Source organism: Microtus pennsylvanicus, chromosome 9 (assembly GCF_037038515.1).
Source record: "Microtus pennsylvanicus isolate mMicPen1 chromosome 9, mMicPen1.hap1, whole genome shotgun sequence".
Classification (NCBI taxonomy): Eukaryota; Metazoa; Chordata; class Mammalia; order Rodentia; family Cricetidae; genus Microtus; species Microtus pennsylvanicus.
The window spans coordinates 100890799-100909759 of NC_134587.1; the positions used below are offsets into that span (position 1 = coordinate 100890799).

General features: G+C 38.5%; 1 protein-coding gene across 2 annotated transcripts in view; it reads right to left on the reverse strand.

The window, feature by feature from the left end:
* Positions 1–413: 413 nt before the first annotated feature.
* Positions 414–18961, reverse strand: part of Tll1 (tolloid like 1) — a 178627-nt gene continuing 160079 nt past the window's right edge. Inside the window, exons 17-21 of one of the 2 annotated variants that reach the window (XM_075986871.1) lie at positions 18513–18638; positions 14527–14654; positions 7836–8049; positions 3661–3911; positions 414–1609 (exon numbers count right to left, since the gene is read on the reverse strand). In XM_075986871.1, the coding sequence (XP_075842986.1) occupies positions 1475–1609; positions 3661–3911; positions 7836–8049; positions 14527–14654; positions 18513–18638 (854 nt within the window). In that variant the 3' untranslated portion in view covers positions 414–1474. The remainder of the gene's footprint in view (positions 1610–3660; positions 3912–7835; positions 8050–14526; positions 14655–18512; positions 18639–18961) is intronic. The other variant, XM_075986872.1, reaches the window with a different exon arrangement.

Consider the following 18961-nt stretch of genomic DNA (forward strand, 5'->3'; position numbering starts at 1 on the left):
CAAAACATTTATCCTAAAATTAGATTTTCTATAACAAAGCAGGTTAGGATGTACATACACAAATGTATCTATATGAATCCAACGTCATTGTTATGGAAATGAATTTTTTTGGAGTTGGTGATTAACGTATGCTCTGATGGCCAACATTTCAAGAGGTGTGCCTTTAAGCAGATTTGATGGATTATGAGCAAGAATTCTAAGGCATTGGAAGTAGTTGTTCCACAGGACAAACTTTGTCCTCGCCATGATACACTCTTGATATATTTTAAAAGTCTGTAATTTTCTTTTCCAGCCGCATACAGGGAGGCATTCAGAGTATACAGGCATTTGGCTCAAAGGTCAGAAACATGTTGTTGCTGTTTTAATGTTTATGGAATAGCACCATAGGAAACATTTCAGAAACAAATCGTTTTCCACCCAATATTGTATTTTTTTAAACTGAATCTCAAGAAGAGAACAAAAAGGGAGAGCGATTTCATGTCTCTCAAACTCTGCTTCCACTTCATCTGATCATTTTTAAATACAGTAATAACAACAATAACAATAACCATAACAATAATACATCAACGCACAAACAATAAAAGAAAGATCATAGCAGCAGTAGTAGTAACTGGAGTAATATCCATACAGGCAGTCATTTGGAAGATGGCTGCACACACCTCGTAGGAGTTTTCCTTAAAGGTTCATAAGACATGGTGGGTTTCTTGGGTTTGGTATGACTATTCAGTACTTCCCCAACGAGAAATGAATTTACTAGTGAACTGGATGTGATTCAGTAATGAATATGATATCAAGAGATTAACTGCATTACAAACACTACAGACTTCCTATGACATGGATTCAACAAAGTGGTCACAAAATCATTCTTATGAAGAGGTTAAGCTGGCCCACATTTGAACATAATGAAGATGAAATATTCCAGTTTCCAAACACAAACGCACACACACGCACACACACACACACACACACACACACACACACACACACACACCTACATTTAAAGGACAAGCCACCTTCCAAAGACCGTTATTCCATATCACCTTACACGGATTTGGTTTACACTGGGACTGACCAACAATGTCTAAGCAAACCTGCTAATACCCAAGAAGTAGGTTTCCAAGTTACGATCTGTTTGATAATTGTATGTCCTCAGATCTTGAAAAAGTAGTCAAGAAACCACTCCAGAGAATCATAGCCCCTGAAGTAAACTGTCCAAAGTGTGAGGCATATATTTCAAGCTGTTAATCTTCCTTGAAGCATGTGATAGCCTTCCACAACCTTTATTAATCACCAGGCATGACTTTCAAACCTCCTGGTTTTCTGGAAAGTTCGCTTTCATTCCAGAGATAACTCTAGTCTTGCGGTTCTCTTTTGTTCAAACTCATTATATAAAACATTTGTACTAATATTGTCAATTTTAAAAATGTCTTCTTTCCTTATACTCATTCCTTTTTGTTCTGAGAGAGGGTCCACATTAGTTCTCAACATGCATAGTCTCTGGGTACCTTATACTTTTGTATCTTATATAAAATCCTTTCTTGTTGATAGTGTCGTCTGTGTGAAAATGAATTAATACTGCACCTCCAATTGAGTAGATTTCTTCTGGTGGCTGAAAAGAAAGCAAATGAAACAGAAACTAATGAATCATAGACTAAGAAATTATTTCATCAATGTTATGCACATGTTCTAATAATTCAGTCCATGCAAGAACCTAGGAAAGAAGTTATGCTGAATTTCTTTTCACATGACATTTAGGAAAGAAATGCAATACTGAAATCTCATAAAGGATATTTTAGTTCACTTCTAAATTCCAGAATTTCCACTAAAACCTGGTCTCTTTATAAAACCCCTGGACCCAGCAATACCACTCTTGGGAATATACCCAAGAGAGGCCTTATCATACAACAAAAGTATATGCTCTACGATGTTCATAGCAGCATTGTTTGTGATAGCCAGAACCTGGAAACAACTTAATTGGGGGAGGGGAGGGAAATGGGAGGCGGTGGCGGGGAAGAGACAGAAATCTTTAATAAATAAATAAATTAAAAAAAAAAACCCTAGTGGTCCCGACTTCTTTGCTCATGTTCTCCCTCCTTCTGCTCCTCATTGGGACCTTGGGAGCTCAGTCCAGTGCTCCAGTGTGGGTCTCTGTCTCTATCTCCATCCGTCGCCAGATGAAAGTTCTAGGATGATATGCAAGATATTCATCAGTATTGCTCTAGGATAGGGTCATTTCAGGTTCCCTATCCTCAGCTGCCCAAGTAACTAACTGAGACAGTGGGGCTGATCTACTGGGAGCTCACCAAGGCCAGCTGGACTGCTACCAAAAAAGCATGGGATAAAACTGGACTCTCTGAACATGGCGAACAATGAGGGCTGATGAGACGCCAAAGACAATGGCACGTGGTTTTGATCCTACGCAATCTGCTGGCTTGGTGGGAGCCTAGCCAGTTTGGATGTTCACCTTCCTAGATATGGACGGAGGGGGGAGGACCTAGGACTTACCACAGGACAGGGAACCCTGACTGCTCTTTGGACTGGAGAGGGAGGGGGAGAGGAGTGGGGGGAAGGGGAGAGGGGTGGGAGGAGGGGGAGAAGAGTGGGAGGAGGGGGAGAAAAGTGGGAGGAGGGGGAGAAAAGTGGGAGGAGGGGGAGAAGAGTGGGAGGAGGGGGAGGGAAGTGGGAGGCTGGGAGGAGGTGGAAATTTGTTTTTTTTTCTTTCTTTATTGTCTTTTTATCAATAAAAAAAATTAAAAAAAATAAAAAAAGATGAAAAAAAACAAAAAAACCTTTAATTCGTGTTCCTTTGAATTATATTGTAAACAACAGAGATTACAAAACAGTAAAGAGATATTTATTTCTTAAGTGCTTATTATGAACGGAGCCAATTGTAGAATCTAAATATTTCCTTTCTCCCTCTTTTAATGATCAAATTAATTCTAAAGAATATTTTTGTTTCAAGTGTTTCTTGGGTATAACTTTGATATTATTATTATTTAATTCATAAATAGGTGTTGACACCCAGAAAGTTGTCTCTATTGTCATTTCATGCAAAATACACATTCAGAAGAGCTTTGATTTGAGTGCAGTGAGTCCCAGGGGAAATAAGGAAAACCATAAGTGTTTCTCATTCCATTGTCTCATATGACCTCCCCTCTGTCTGTCTCTGAACTCCATCTGTGCATGCAGAAGAGTGGAGCAGCATTCGGCATGGCTGGACCAGCATGAATAGCTGACCCTGGTGCTCTGACCAGAGGGATTTCTAAAGAAGAGAATGAGATCTGAAGCAATATGACTTTTCTTTCCTTTCTCTTATGATTTAATTTAGGAAAAAACAACATTGACAAGGCTGTGTATTAAGATATGTTGTTTTTAGATTATTAAGCATTTGAATATTTATTGCACAATGAAAAGTTAGAATATGGAAAGGGACAAGAAACTAGAACAACTATTTTCATCTACTCGTGTGAATTATAATGTAAACTTAATAGAAATGGAGAAACAGGAAGAAAGAAGAGTCATGTTTATTTTTGTCAAGACATTGATAATAATACAACATGAATAATTATTTCAAGAATATTTCCGATTTGTAAATATTATATGCACAAGCCACTAATTTACAAGAAATTGACTACGGAAATCTGTTGGTGATGAACTTACCCCGGATCCACAGAATCTACCAAGACCCACAGCTTTTGAATTGAGACCATCAAAGATTTCAACATAGTCATAGCCACAGTCAGCTTCTTCTTCTACTTCAAACATCTGGAAAGACAGCTCAAGTCGAGAGCCTCGTTCTGATACTAACAACCATTCACAGTCAACTTGTCCTGGGTAGTTATTATCACCAAACTGAGCATGGGAATACAAGTCTCTGGGTTTGCGCTCTGCCTTCAATCGACCACCACACTCTGTTCAAAAAAAGAAAGAGGAAATGAATAAGCTTGGTGAATTTCCACGTGGAGTGTAACCAGTCTCTGACTCCTGTTTCCAGATGCAGCATTTGGGATGTGATTGTCACCCATGGAAAATGCATCAAGGAGATAGAGCTGTGATAGCAAAGTCTTTTATCTTGTCTAACTTAAAGAAAGAGGTGATCCAGAAACTGTTTAGAAGTTCATTGTGGTCAGGACCCCTAATTTGTTATAACAGATATTAAATAGAAGCATCAGGAGACCTAAATGCCTGCCAACAAATGTACCTGTAAACATAGTGATACAGAATGAGATGCAATAATGTTGGGGGAAAGTAAGTTTGCCAGCCCCTGAGAGTTTTCCCAGCATCTGTGACAACCCTCAGCACCAAGAAAACTAAGTAAAACACCATGTGAAAAAATACATCTGGTTTAGGGCTATAAATGATTCAGTAGTTAAGAATACTGACTGCTGTTCTAGGTAATCTAGATTCAATTTCAAGCACCCACAAGGTAGCTCACAATCTTCTGTAACTCTAGTTCTAGGGCATCTGATACCCTGTTCTACCCTGAACAGGCATCAGACATGCATGTGGTACACATACATGTATATAGGCCAAAGAGTATATATATATAATGAATTTTAAAAATATAGTTGATTTCAAAGTATACTTATGTGAACCAGTGGGCTGAAGTTTCTGATTTAATAAATACCTATTATCAAAGTTCTATGTAACTGATAGGTTGACATGGTTTCCAAGCTTTAAAACCTGTCAGCACTTTACCTACAATGACTCTGGGCCAGGAAGAACTGGATTCCGGGTGGCAGAGACATGCAGGGTGTTTATGTGGAAGGCCTGCTACAGAGGCACTCCTCTGTCAGTCTCAGACTGGAAGGAGACTTAATAGTAAAATATTAAGACAAACTGTGAAAAGACACTTGAAGGCTCATGAACCTAAACATAACAAAGTTGTCAATTCCTGTTTTACTACACGTGATACAATGTGAGGTTTGAGAACCATCTAGAGTACTAAAAAAAGGAGGTTTATTCTTGTTCACCAGGTTGAGTCATTTCTTGGTGCTCATAAATCTCTGTTTATACTAATAAATACAAAAGCAGTGGTCTAATCTTTAAACCAATAGAGGAAGCAGTGTCTACCAGGTAAGAGTTTTAAAATACCATTGGATATTATGTACACCAGTGGTATGAAATTTGTAAGCTCAGAGAGCAATTCATCATCATAAAATAAGCTATATCACGATGGTGATTTATTGCTTTTTACTTTTCTTCGTTATTCAAGCTCAAGTCAACCTAATATTTGACAATTTCTCGTTGTTCGGAGCAAATGCCAAAATACATGTTGGTGGAAAGCTATGGAACTGAACTTAAAAGATAGGATGCTGCACAAGGAGGTGACTACAGCCGTGGACCAGGAGGCTAGGTTATCGGAGGGGCTATTGTGCACAGCACAGATGAAATCCAGCCAGAAAGCTCCAAGATCACTCATTATGTGAAAGTCTAAGTTTGTAAGTAACAGGAAAGGCGAATATGAACCCATAGCAAGAGTATAGATCAGAATAAATGAGCAGAAGTAGGGAACCAAGGATTCTATTGATAATTGCCACCAATTTCTGTGTTGCTTCAGTTGGCATTTCACATTTAGCTCCAGATTTCTCTTGTTTGAAGTGGCTTGAAACCATTTTCACTCTAATGTTTAAATGAGGTTAGTCTTGGGGATATTTGAGTAGATGTGAACTGAAAAGAGGGAATAAAATAGGCCTTCCATTTATGTAATTAAAACCCAGTATTCAATCTTTACCTACTGCTTCAAGTAGTGATGACAGTCTGCATTCATTTCTGTCTCAATTCTGGAGATTTAAATTGATAAAAATCCTCTAAAGAGGAATGTATTAGCTTTGGAGATGGTCAAAATGGGAGTAAACTCATGGCTAGACAATGTGTTACAAACTTCTGTAGTTAGTCAATCATCCACAAATCCAGTTTCGTCTGCACAATGAAGACAATACTGTTGACCTAAGGTAGTTTGAGATATTTGATGTATACTGAATATATGATAAGAAATAAAGTACACGGGTAAAAGTCACAAATTATACTAGGGGTTTTACAACTGTCAATAACCTCAAGATACACAACACATACACACACATGCGCACATACACACATATATATATGTGAGTGCGTGTGTGTGCGCATGTGTGTGTGTGTGTGTTTAAAACCACTGACTCATCAGGAAAATTCTAACGAGGTAATGGAACATCAATTTTTTCCACAACTTGAATACCTGGCAAGTTAACAAGAATATATGTAAAATAACAAATGTATAGAAAATTAATAGGCAATGTCCATAGTCTGTTTTCCTAAAGACATAGTATTAATAACTGTGTGAGGAATAATTAAATAGTATTATTAAGAGTCAAATAGTTAATAGTGTATAGCATACCTCTATCTTAAAATTCCTTTTCTCACAGACTAAAGAGTAAATCAATTATACAGTAAAATAAAAAACATCATGAAAAATATTGTAAAATGAAGAAGCTAAGGCACATATATTGATAAAGGAAAATTAAATGAAACCAAAGCAATTACCAAGAGAACATGACAAATTCTGCTTTAAAATTATTTCGGGAATGAACGTGCATACTCTTACATTGCACTATCGTCTCAAACCTTCAGTTCTCAGAATGGCCACAAGGTGCCAGTATAAGATCAGTGACTTTACAAATAACTATGATTAACTTTTTTCACAAACTCTGAAAGGAAAAAGGTAATATTACTTAGATTATGTTATGGAACATATATTTAAATTGACCACAGAGTATGAATAATTTCATACTATTTATTTTAACTTTACATATTTACACTTGTCTAAAGTAAACTTTTCCTTAAACAGCAAAAAATAAGGATTAGGGAAAAGAATCATATTGCACACCAAATAACAAATTAGAGGGAAATGACAATCTGTTAAAAAAAATAAATTCAAAAGTCCTTAACAAGACATTTGCTAAGGCAAAATCTAGCTAAAAAACAGCTTCATGAATGAAATAACATTTTTAATATCAAGATTCAGCTTCCTATCTTTTAAAGGTGACATGCCAGTGAAGCTTCTAAAATCAGTCACAAAATTAATTACACAGGAATTTAGAGGTGTTTCTACTTCCTCATTTTATACTGCTAATAAATCAAACTGAAGTTTAGTATAATAATTTTATTATTTGTTGATTTATATTTTTTCTATGAATCTTCAACTCCTGCAAAGGTATCAATGTAAATATTGAATAGCTTTCCAAATATTCCATATAACACCTTTCAATAGATTTTTTTTACCAGTTGTTACATTTTACTTTTAATTAGCAACCTGAGACAAAATAGAATCACCTGGAAGGACGTCTCAGTGAGGGATTGCCTAGGTCAAGTTGACCCCTTGGTTTGTCTGTTAAAGGATATTGGATAAGCCAATCCACTGTGGTTACACCATTTTCTAGATAGGGGATCATGGCCTGACTAACTCTAGAGAGGAGGCTGTGCATGAATAAGTATGCATGCATTTCTTCTCTCTGTTCTCAAGTGGGAATGTAGCTAGCTGCGTTGAGTTCCTGCCTTGACTTTTCAGTAATGAGAAGTATGCGGAATTGCGGGTCAAAGTTCTCTTACCCCAAAGTCACAGCAACAGAAATGAAGCTAGAAGGCCAGCTACACTTATGACTTCATGTAATTCTATTCATGTACATTCCCGTACCCAACACAAAAGAGTAATAGAAGAGAGAAAAAATAGTGGAGCGTTTGTGTGTGGGTGTGGGTGTGGGTGTGTGTGTCAAAAACCATTTATTTACAGGCAAATTTAAAAATTATATTTCAATAAGTGTTTCTTAAGAAGAGGAGCACAAAGGTAAATGGCTGACCTGTCGAATGAGTGGCTTGAAATCCTTTTCTTTGAACAGAGGCATCAGAAATAAACCGAAGAAACATTTGATTCCCAGTAGCTGTAAGGGGATCTGGTATCTTGCTGCCACATAGCCGACCAAGGATTGGCGACTTCTCTGTGTCGCCATCAAAAACTTCCAAGTGATCATACGCACATTCTTGATGCTGCTCAACTTCAAACTCACTGAAGGCCTGTTTAGGAAGAAGGAAACTTTTCACTAGCAAGGCATCATCCAGAAACTTCTCTAGAGAACAAATCACCTGTCAATAAAACCTGTCCATGGCAAACACAGGAATTAATCCAGAGAGCACATCATTAAAAATGGATGTCACATGGTATCTGCCCCCAGTACAAGCATAAGGGTAAATAAGAGATGTCCGTGTAACTGTTATGCTGCACAGAGCTCAGGTATCCTACAAAAGCTGTATGTCACAGATTTTGCCCCAGAGACACAAAGTTGGTCTGTGGTGGAGATCCTGGAAGAAATGACTCAAGAGACAGTCTTTATGTCATCCATTATGGGCATGCTAATTCCTTCAGCTCCTCCTCTCATATGGCCAGGAGCTGTGCAGTGTTGGTCCGATGAATCCCTTGAATCTTGAACTCCTATCATGAATTTCTCTGTCACACGTCACATAATACAGCCCATCCGTCATGGACTAAAATAACCTTTCTCATTTTGAGCTCATTAAGATACAGAAGACTGACTCACATGATATGAAATGACTAAGCAGGCTGGCAGCCTATTCAACTACTGTTAACTATTTTTAATTTTACGGATTTATAAAATAAACATGCAGACAAATGAAAAAATCATAGTCCAAAAATAACCAGACTAGCCATTCAGAAAGGAAGCTGTGGAGCTTCACAATAAATCCTATATTTTTAGTATTGGAGCTTTTTAATACACTTATCCACCACCAAAAACAGAAATTAAGGCAGAATTAGAACTAGAAAAGCCATTAGCTTTACATCTTCTTTCATAACCTGTGACCCTTGCCTGCATTTAGTCCTGAATCACTTCATATTTTCCCCTTTTCTTCATGTTATACTTGGCCCCCATATACACTTGCTTACATATATTATTGGTTAGATTCTACATATGAGAAAGGGTGTGGTTTTTTTTCTTTCTGAGATTGTGCGACATAGCTTAAATATTCCACACTAAACTAGATTCCATTTTCTGACTTTGGAATAGAAAACAAGATAGAAGCAATTATACTAAGCAGGAAGTGTGCTGTGGGACCACCCTTCCATATGCTTTGAATATATGGTGCTCTCACTGGTTGACAATAAAAACTGAATTAATGGATAATACAGCTAGTGGAGAAACAAACAGAGATAAAGAGAAGAAAAGGGCTTAGTCAAGGAGCTGTCAGACAGTTGCCAGAGGAACAAGATGTATTGGAGCACAGGTAAAGCCACAAGATGCATGGCAAAGCATAGACTAATTAAATATGGGTAAATTTAAAGGTAAGAGCTAGTTAGTAATAAGCCTGAACTGTTCTGCTAAGCATTCTGTAATTAATATTAAGCCTCTGAAAGATTATTTAAAAGTGTCTATGGGATGGTACAGGACAAAGAAACCTCCATTTACAGAAACAAAAGGAAGAAATAGAGATACTAAAAAGATCAATAAGAGAAAGAGAGAAAGAGAAAGAGAAAGAAGAGAAGAGAAAAGAGAGAAGAGAAGAAAAGAGAAGAAAAGAAAAGAGAAGAAAAGAGAAGATAAGAGAAGGGGGACACTCTCTCTACAAGTTATTCAATTGCACCCTGTTAAAAGATTAATACAAATATGGATGAAATTGTTTATTATGATCACTATGAGTTGAGAGCAGTGTTCACTTCATGCAACCAAAAGCTACAAAAAATAAAAAATACAAAAAAAATAAGATCAACTACAATGCAGAGAATCTCACTGTAAATCGGTACTGTGTAGAGAAGATCAGTGAATAAGGAGTCAGTAGTGGGAATTATTTATCCTAGAGTGCAGGACGTAAAGCAGTCAGTCAGCAAGTGAGGACGTGCTATGAAGTGAATTTAGCATTTTCCAGGGCTGGAGTACAATAAAGCAGACCCAGTGCTTGGGAGGCAGAAGTGGCTCAGTTGGTGTCTAGATGCTTGATTACACCTGCCAATTCTTTCATTAGCCACTTTCTCATGTTTACAGACAATCTCACCCTGAAAGTTCTTGTCAATGCAGCTATCAAGCCTTCTGATTTCATGCCTCTCATGAGACAGTATTCAATCAGCCTGTTACAACTGGGCAGACATCCACGTTCTTAGTATCAGTGCAGAACTGGTAAGAAACCACTAAAAGAAAAAATGGCTCAACTCTAGCCAGATTCTTTATTAACCAGGAAACTTAATTTACCTCTGAATTACAAGAACAATGTTACTGTAAGAGAATAAATTGTTATTTAGGGACTTTGGTGTCTGAAAACCATCCCTACCAGGTTGGATTGGTTACCTTTGTGTTCTCTTGACATAGACTGACCTGGTTTGGGAAGAAGGACTCTTAATTGAGAAACCATCAATTAAGAAACCATGAGACTTGACTGTAGGCAAGCTCATAGGACATTTTCTTGATTTCAGGCTGTGAACTCAGAGATCAGCCTGCCTTTGCCCCCTGAGTGCTGGAATTAAAGGTGTGTATCCCAACCACCCGGCTCAACTTATTTTTTATGATAATGTCCATAACGCATAAATAAAGAATTTGGATTCTTTGATAAATGATGCTAAAATGACCAGATATATGTATAGAAATAAAAAACAAGCCCTTATCTCATTTTACACACACACACACACACACACACACACACACACACACACACACACACTGAATCAAAACAAACAAAGTTGATTCAATGGATTAACCTAGAACTAAAATATAGTTCTTGAACAAAATATAGTAGTAAAATTCTGTGGTAAGTCACATTTTCTCTGGAATTAACCCAGTCTGGCCATTTATAGAAAGGGCATTTTTTTAAAGTTCACCTTTCTGGGATTGACTAAATTTTTAACTAGTTGTAATGATGAGGCAATTAGGAAGATGATGCATGTAAAATGTATTTAAAAGAGTAAAGCTCTACTGGCATTGAGCAGACATCCTTGGAAGACAGTGAAGAGAATCCACAGTTTCTCCTAACTTGATAGAAGAAGTGATATGAGCTGAGCTGATGGCTCACGGAAAAGAGCAGATGAAGTAGTGCACACATTATCTTCCTGGGGATATGGGAGGCAGAAGCAGGATGCTCTCCTACACCTTGCTTTCCAGTTAGCTCAGCATACACAGCAGCTAAAACAGCTTGTCTTAAAGAAAACAGAAAGACAAGGGATGATACCCAAAGTTGGTGCTCTGATCTTCACATGTGGGCTATGTGGAACATTCACAAATGCACCTCTAAACATGAACAAGCACATACACACAATAACATATCAAGTTTATTACATATATACATACGCACATGCATGCACACGCATACACCAATAACAACAATAAAACTGTGTGAAAATACAAAAGGTAGGCATTTAAAGGACAAGAAGAGAGGTCAACCAGAAAACCACATAGTAAGCCCAATCATACAGCCAATTTGACCTTAGACTTTAACTATTCATAACTACGGAGAACTTACATAATTTTTTGATATATAAATTTTGATATATAATATTTTGATATTTAGTCTATGATATTTTATTATGGAAATCCAACAGACTAACAGAGATATAAACTATAACCATGAGTTAAATATTAATACTATACACAATAGTAAAACAAATGATGCTTAACAATTTTTTCAATAAACACAAAGAAAATGAAGAAGCAATCATTGAAAGTTAAGCTAATTCGATGGCAGTCATTCACATTATACTCTTAGGTCAGTGTCTTGCTCAGCCACTATCAGAGATGCTTCTCTTTTTGTAGATGGGAACAAATACAGAGATCCACAGCTGGAGACTGTGCAGAGATTGAGAGAACTTTGTAGAACTCTCAGTCCTCAATAACATGTATTCATGAAAAAAATCTCCCCCACTCAGGGCTCAGAGAATACTGAGAAAGAGAGGCCAGAAAGATTGCAAAAGCAGGAAGGGATGGAGGACGCCAAGGAAACAAGGCCTTCTAAACAGGACCAATGCACCTGTGAACATGGAGACTACAGCAGCATACACAGGGGCTGTGACACATGGGTCCCAGCCTAGGAGGGAGTGTGGACACATTCCCCATCTCTAACCCAGAAGCTATCTCCAGTTAACAACTGTTCAGAAAGGAAAATTGAGTTTTCTCCAGTAGAGTCTCTCTGGATATATAAACTACTCTTAAGGGCATGACCCATACCCAGCCCAGTAGTGATTGTCAACACCGAACTGAATTAAGTGGCATTTTTAGAGGTTCTGTGTCCCATAATACTTTGTCAATGTATTTTTAAACTTTACATGTCTGTTGCAAAGACACTATGATTTCTGGTTCTGTGTTTTTATGGGATTTCATGTGTGGGAATGTGTGTCTCTACTCCCGTATGTGTTTCTAGTGATTTATTTTTGGCTCCATTTCTTCTGCTTGTTTTGCCCTATTCTTCTTCATTTTTTGATTTATCATATTTTATTTTATTATTATTTTTAGATGCCTGTTTGTTGTCCACCGAGAAAGGGAAAGAAGGACGGGCTTTGGATTAGAAGGGAGGTGGGGGAAGATCTGGGAGGAGTGGGGAGAGGGAAAACCATAATCAGAATATATTGTAAAATATATATATATTCAGGAAAGGAAAATATTAATCAAGCCAAAATGCAATTGACAAAAATTAAAAGCATCTAAGAGCTGTGGAGTAATATAAATTGTATCATTTCAATCCCAGATAAAGGGACATGGCATTACAAAAGAGTTAAGTGAAGAAATATTTGAATTGAATGGCAGATGCCATCATACAGATGAAGAAAATGCAAAGAAGTTTATGGGAAAGTGTGGATCACAAAATAAGACTATTAAATGCATGCAAGTAAACTTAAGTACATTATTTTCAAATTCTTTATTTAAATGAGAACATTTTGAAGCTGACTACAAAAACGAACTATTGTGCATAAAAAAATAAAGACACAATCTTCAATGAAATAGTAAGAAACTTCAAACTCTATAAAAAGCAATGGAGACAATATTGAAAAGGTGCAGAAAGGAAATACAGTTGACATAGAACTCTATGTTCAACAAATATTTTTCAAAAGTGAAACTATGTGTATTCTGTGCACTGCATAAAACAAGTCAGCTCAAAGAGAAAGGTTACACTATCAAAAATAAAATTTTAAAAGAAATTTGATTTCTACACATGAATGCAATCAGAAATAAACCATATTCCCAATACCACTATCTATGTAGCTCTCTAACAAGCACCAAGGGGTTCAAAGAAGCATTCTGTCAATCAGCACCTTGGACAGGAGCATGACAGTAAGTGCAGGGCAGGCAGAGCATGCCACGCTGGCATCTCAAGCACCTAACACCCTTTCACAGAGTGACTGGGGAGTGATGGTTCTTGAAAGTCTGTCACAAACATGGCACGTGGAAAGAACTCCACGACAGGACGATGACTCTTTTGTCACCATCTCTGATGTCATCATAGCGCCATGTTCCCGTAACGTCACTTTATAGATAAAACAGGAAAAACTAACTGGAAGAGTCTACAGAGGTCAGTGCTAAAAATACACTTTTGGGATGGATTGGTCCTGTGGAATATTTCATATCAGTAATATCTTTCTCAAGTATTTCTGCTCTTTAACATACTATCTCCTAGATGGTATCTAAGCCTTGTGAGCTACCTCTATATATTAATGTGTAGGACAGTAATAACACTGCCATATTCTTCATTTCTTTGGTTTCTGGTAGTTTATAATGCATGGAATCTATGTTATTAAGCAATACTATTATTTGATGACCAGGCAAAACTCAAAGAAAATGGGCGAGAAGAGTAACTTATAGTCATTATCTGAATTAGTCATACAGAGTAATAGTTGGCACAATTATAAGTATAATATAAAGATCTACAAATTTTAATGCTAAGAGTCATATATTGTATAAATTAATATCCCACAAATGACAATGCAAAACATCTTCTTTTTTTGAAGACAGGGTTTGTCTATAGCTTTGGAGCCTGTCCTGGAACTACCTCTTATACACCAGGCTGGCCTCGAACTCAGAGTTCACCTGCCTCTGCTGCCTGAGTCCTGGGATTAAAGGTGTGCTCCATGACCTCCAGGCTTGATTTTATTTTTAAAACTGTGTTTTTTTTTTCAATGCAGCAAATAGAATCTATACCCTCAGAAGACGACACTATGCTGTTTTAGGTGAAAGATAAGTCCATTGTTTTTCAGATGAATTTCTATTGTTTTTATTACTTCATTTATTCTCCCATTTGTACATATAATTATCAGTAACATTAGGATGCAGATCTTAAAGTTTATGGAAACTTTAATAACACCTTTTAAAGAGGCCTTGGGAGAACATGGCTTTCACCTTGATCTGAAAACTCAAGCATTTATTTTGTGTGAGTAGAAAGGAAAGCATGAAAAATTGATTTAATTCAGTTAAATAAAACAGTTAAATAAATCCTTCTCTGTGGGCTAGACAGGAAAGACATGGACAATCAGTTGAATAAAAGGATAAAAGGAAGGGGGTCACTTACTAATTTGATGCGGTGGCCAGGAATGGCGCTGATCTCCCAGGTGCACTCTTTCCGGCTCGGGTACTTGTCTGGCCAGTTGGGACTTGTGATGAGGCCACTTGGGCTGTGGATCTTCTGTTCACACTCAGCTGTGCCAATAACAGCAGTATCAGTTGGTGTTGGAATCCAGGGCAGAGTTAGGTCAGAAAACAAGCAATGTATTTGCTCCCCCTGCCTTGCTGAATGACTTCCCTACATTGCTAGCAAATATCACACCAATCATTGCTACCATTTTCATCTGCTTTGGGAAACCTGTTGCTGAACATAATCAGGCCGTGTTTGCAGTCTGAATCACTGGAATTATATGTTTGCCACAAACCCCACAAGAGCCTTGAGGAAAGTGAGCTTCTATTCTAAACGATTGGATCAGACATTTCAGGCTTGGGTAACATAGGTTGCAAATCAACCATGTCTACACTGGGTCTGAGCAAAATATTTTACCACAAAGAAAAGCCAAGGGGCTGCATCATTACACAACATCACTTATAATGAGCATTACTAAACTGTTCTGTGACTCATGCATTTATATCTCCTCTCTCCTATACTTAAATGTATACTTGAATGCCTATGCTACCATCATTTGGTGGAATGAAGTACTAAGGTAAAAAAAATAAGCAAATTGCTGCTAACCCTGAAGGGAACTCCCAGCAAATCACCATGGTATAACATTATGTTTCTCACAACTGGTGTCACTTTATCATTTGATACTGGGGAGATTCTTTCTTACATAGATAATATGCCTGAGTCACTGCAGCGCTGCCCTGGAGTTTATCCCCCAAATTAAACTAAGATAATTCCTGTTGCTGTCATGACAGTTTCCTCCTTTCCTAAAAGACCTCCCAGGATGTTCTATATTCTCACAGGAAAATTTTGATTTTCAACAGGGGAATGCATGAGAGAGAGGGAAGCAGGGAAGAAGGGAGGGAGGGAGGGAGGGAGGGAGAGAGAGAGAGAGAGAGAGAGAGAGAGAGAGAGAGAGAGAGAGAGAGAGAGAGATGGGAATCTAGGATCTATCCCCTGGTGCATTAGCTAGCATGTCGGAGGCCATTTTCTATGTTGGGAAGCCATCCTCAGCCTTAACAAATGAAGTAAGGAGGGATTTGATCCTCCATCAACCAACCATGGGATTCTTACCCTTTGGGAGGAGTAAATGGGGCTGGGCTGGGGAGGAGATAAGGAGGGACTAGAGGAGAGATGGGAGGGAGAACTGTGGTTGGAATATAAAATGAAATTTTAAAAAAATATTTAAAAAAAGAAGAACAAGTGTTATGAAGCTGTAAATGTAGCTTTCAAACCTTAGTGGTAGAGTACATACCTAGCATGCCCAAGATTTATCTCTGCAAACCTCAATATTAGAGAACATACCTACCGTGCCCAAGGCTATCTCTGCAAACCTCAATATTAGAGAACATACCTACCGTGCCCAAGGCTATCTCTGCAAACCTCAATATTAGAGAACACACCTACCGTGCCCAAGGCTTTCTCTGCAAACCTCAATGTTAGAGAACATACCTACCGTGCCCAAGGCTATCTCTGCAAACCTCAATATTAGAGAACATACCTACCGTGCCCAAGGCTATCTCTGCAACCCTCAATGTTAGAGAACATAGCATGCCCAAAGCTATCTCTGCAAATCTCAGTGGTAGAGTACACACCTACCTTGCCCAAGGCCTATCTCTGCAAACCTCAATGTTAGAGAACATGCCTAGCATGCCCAAGGCTCTCTCAGCAAACCTCAATGTTAGAGAACATACCTAGCATGCCCAAGGCCTATCTCAGCAAACCTCAATGTTAGAAAACATAGCATGCCCAAGGCTATCTCTGCAAACCTCAATGTTAGAGAATATACCTAGCATGCCCAAGGCCTATCTCTGCAAACCTCAATGTTAGAGAACATACCTAGCATGCCCAAGGCTATCTCTGCAAACCTCAATGTTAGAGAACATAGCATGCCCAAGGCTATCTCTGCAAACCTCAGTGTTAGAGAACACACCTAACGTGCCCAAGGCTATCTCTGCAAATCTCAATGTTAGAGAACATAGCATGCCCAAGGCCTATCTCTGCAAACCTCAATGTTAGAGAACATACCTAGCATGCCCAAGGCTATCTCTGCAAACCTCAATGTTAGAGAACATAGCATGCCCAAGGCTATCTCTGCAAATCTCAGTGGTAGAGTACACACCTACCTTGCCCAAGGCTATCTCTGCAAACCTCAATGTTAGAGAACATGCCTAGCATGCCCAAGGCTATCTCAGCAAACCTCAATGGTAGAGAACATACCTAGCATGCCCAAGGCTATCTCTGCAAACCTCAATGTTAGAGAACATAGCATGCCCAAGGCTATCTCTGCAAACCTCAATGTTAGAGAACATACCTAACGTGCCCAAGGCTATCTCTGCAAACCTCAATGTTAGAGAACACACCTACCGTGCCCAAGGCTATCTCTGCAAACCTCAATGTTAGAGAACATAGCATGCCCAAGGCTATCTCTGCAAATCTCAGTGGTAGAGTACACACCTACCTTGCCCAAGGCCTATCTCAGCAAACCTCAATGTTAGAGAATATACCTAGCATGCCCAAGGCTATCTCAGCAAACCTCAATGGTAGAGAACATACCTAGCATGCCCAAGGCCTATCTCTGCAAAAAGATAAAATTCTGGACTGAGTCCTCACTTCTATTGCCTATGTTTAGGCCTTGCCCTATGAAGCATGCCATCTGCAGGATCTACACCCACCCATGGCAAAGTTAGATTCTCCCTGCCAAGCAGTGCAATGTGCACACCATACAACACAAGTAGAGGGAAATTCAGCCTCCTTCCTGGCGATACAAATAAGCTACAATAGGGAATATCTGGACATCATTTTGTCTAATAGGAAGTTTTCTCTAAAATTAGTTTCAGAAAGCTACTGTCAGGAACATATCTGAGCATGAATTCTACACATAATCTGTAAAAGCTGCTTTCCTTTGAATTACTTTACATGTCTGCAAAATCATTGGAACTTTTGTCCCAGTCTTTGAATTAGTAGCCTACCCCACCAAGTTATAAACATCCTGTGCGTAATGCAGAGAGCAAAAATTCTTGCTTGCATCTAATTCTGTACAATGTCATTATCTTAATGAAAAAGAAGAGGAAAAATTATGGATGGGAGATTCCATCTGAAAGGAAGGTCCATATGGACATTATGGATGATTCTAAAACATATACAAACACCTACTCACAAGACTGTTATAAACAGATTTTTCCAACCTACATGTACTAATGACAACAGTTATAAAATTTGTCTTAATAATTTTCTTTTTAAGAGAAAGCTGGCCTCCAGTCTAAGCAGGCAATCCCACAGCAAAGTCCCTAAGAAGAAAGAAGAACTACATAACTGTTTTTTGTTCTTTCTTTTAAAAATCGCTTCACAAAATCTTAGGGACAGAGATAGTCTAGTAAGTTATTGTCATATTAGTATGCTTTCCCCCTAACCTCTTGCTTATGACTCCAAATGGCAGAGAATCTACCATCTGTGTCTGATAGCTCTGATACTTAGAGGAGCATCGCTCATGTAGAGAATGTATGACATATTCAGGGAGGAATACCACACCAAATGTAAACCATTTTGGAGAGGTTTAATGTGACAGGGTAATGGAGCCTCTCTACAAAGATGCAGAACCATGTGGAGAAATGTCGTCTAGCGGATGACACTGTAGCATCTTCTCTGTTATACAAAGTTAAATCTAATGTCATCTGTGTGTGGAGTGCAGAACTTTTGTTTCCCCTAATGAGGTGTCCCATAGCATCCCATGAATATCTACACACAACCAATAATGGCTAGGTTTTTGAGCTTTGGATAGTCCGCAGCAGCAGCAGCAGCAGCAGGTGATTACGCAAGTGGAAGCCAGGCTTTGCTCAACACACGTGAGAGGTGAGATGTTGTCAAGCAATTACGTCTTTCCATACCTTCCTTGCAATCATGTTTGTTCTCGTGCAGCACAAATCCGTTCCGGCACTGACACATGTAGCTCCCCATCGTGTTAACACACTCGTGCTGACAGCCGCCGTTATCCTTGGAGCACTCATCCTTATCTAGCAGAGAAGTAAGACCCAGGTTAGGGAGCAGTCTTTAAACAAAAGCAGATCAGCACAGATCCGGCTAGTTGTGGTGGACTCTGACAGAAGACAAAATGAACTGCACATCTCATGGTTTCCGACATAAGACAAATTTAAACTTAGGGTGCCTTCGTTTAACTTATTTCTTGTTTAGCTTGAGGACTTGCGCTCTGAGCTGGGCTTCTAAAAGTACTGGTATAGGGCATGGACTGTGTGTTGAGAGAGTTGTGTTGGAGCACTTGGCGATATTCTATGCTAGAGCAGAAATTTCTGGTGGGAGAAAGATGGACCTTTTCCAG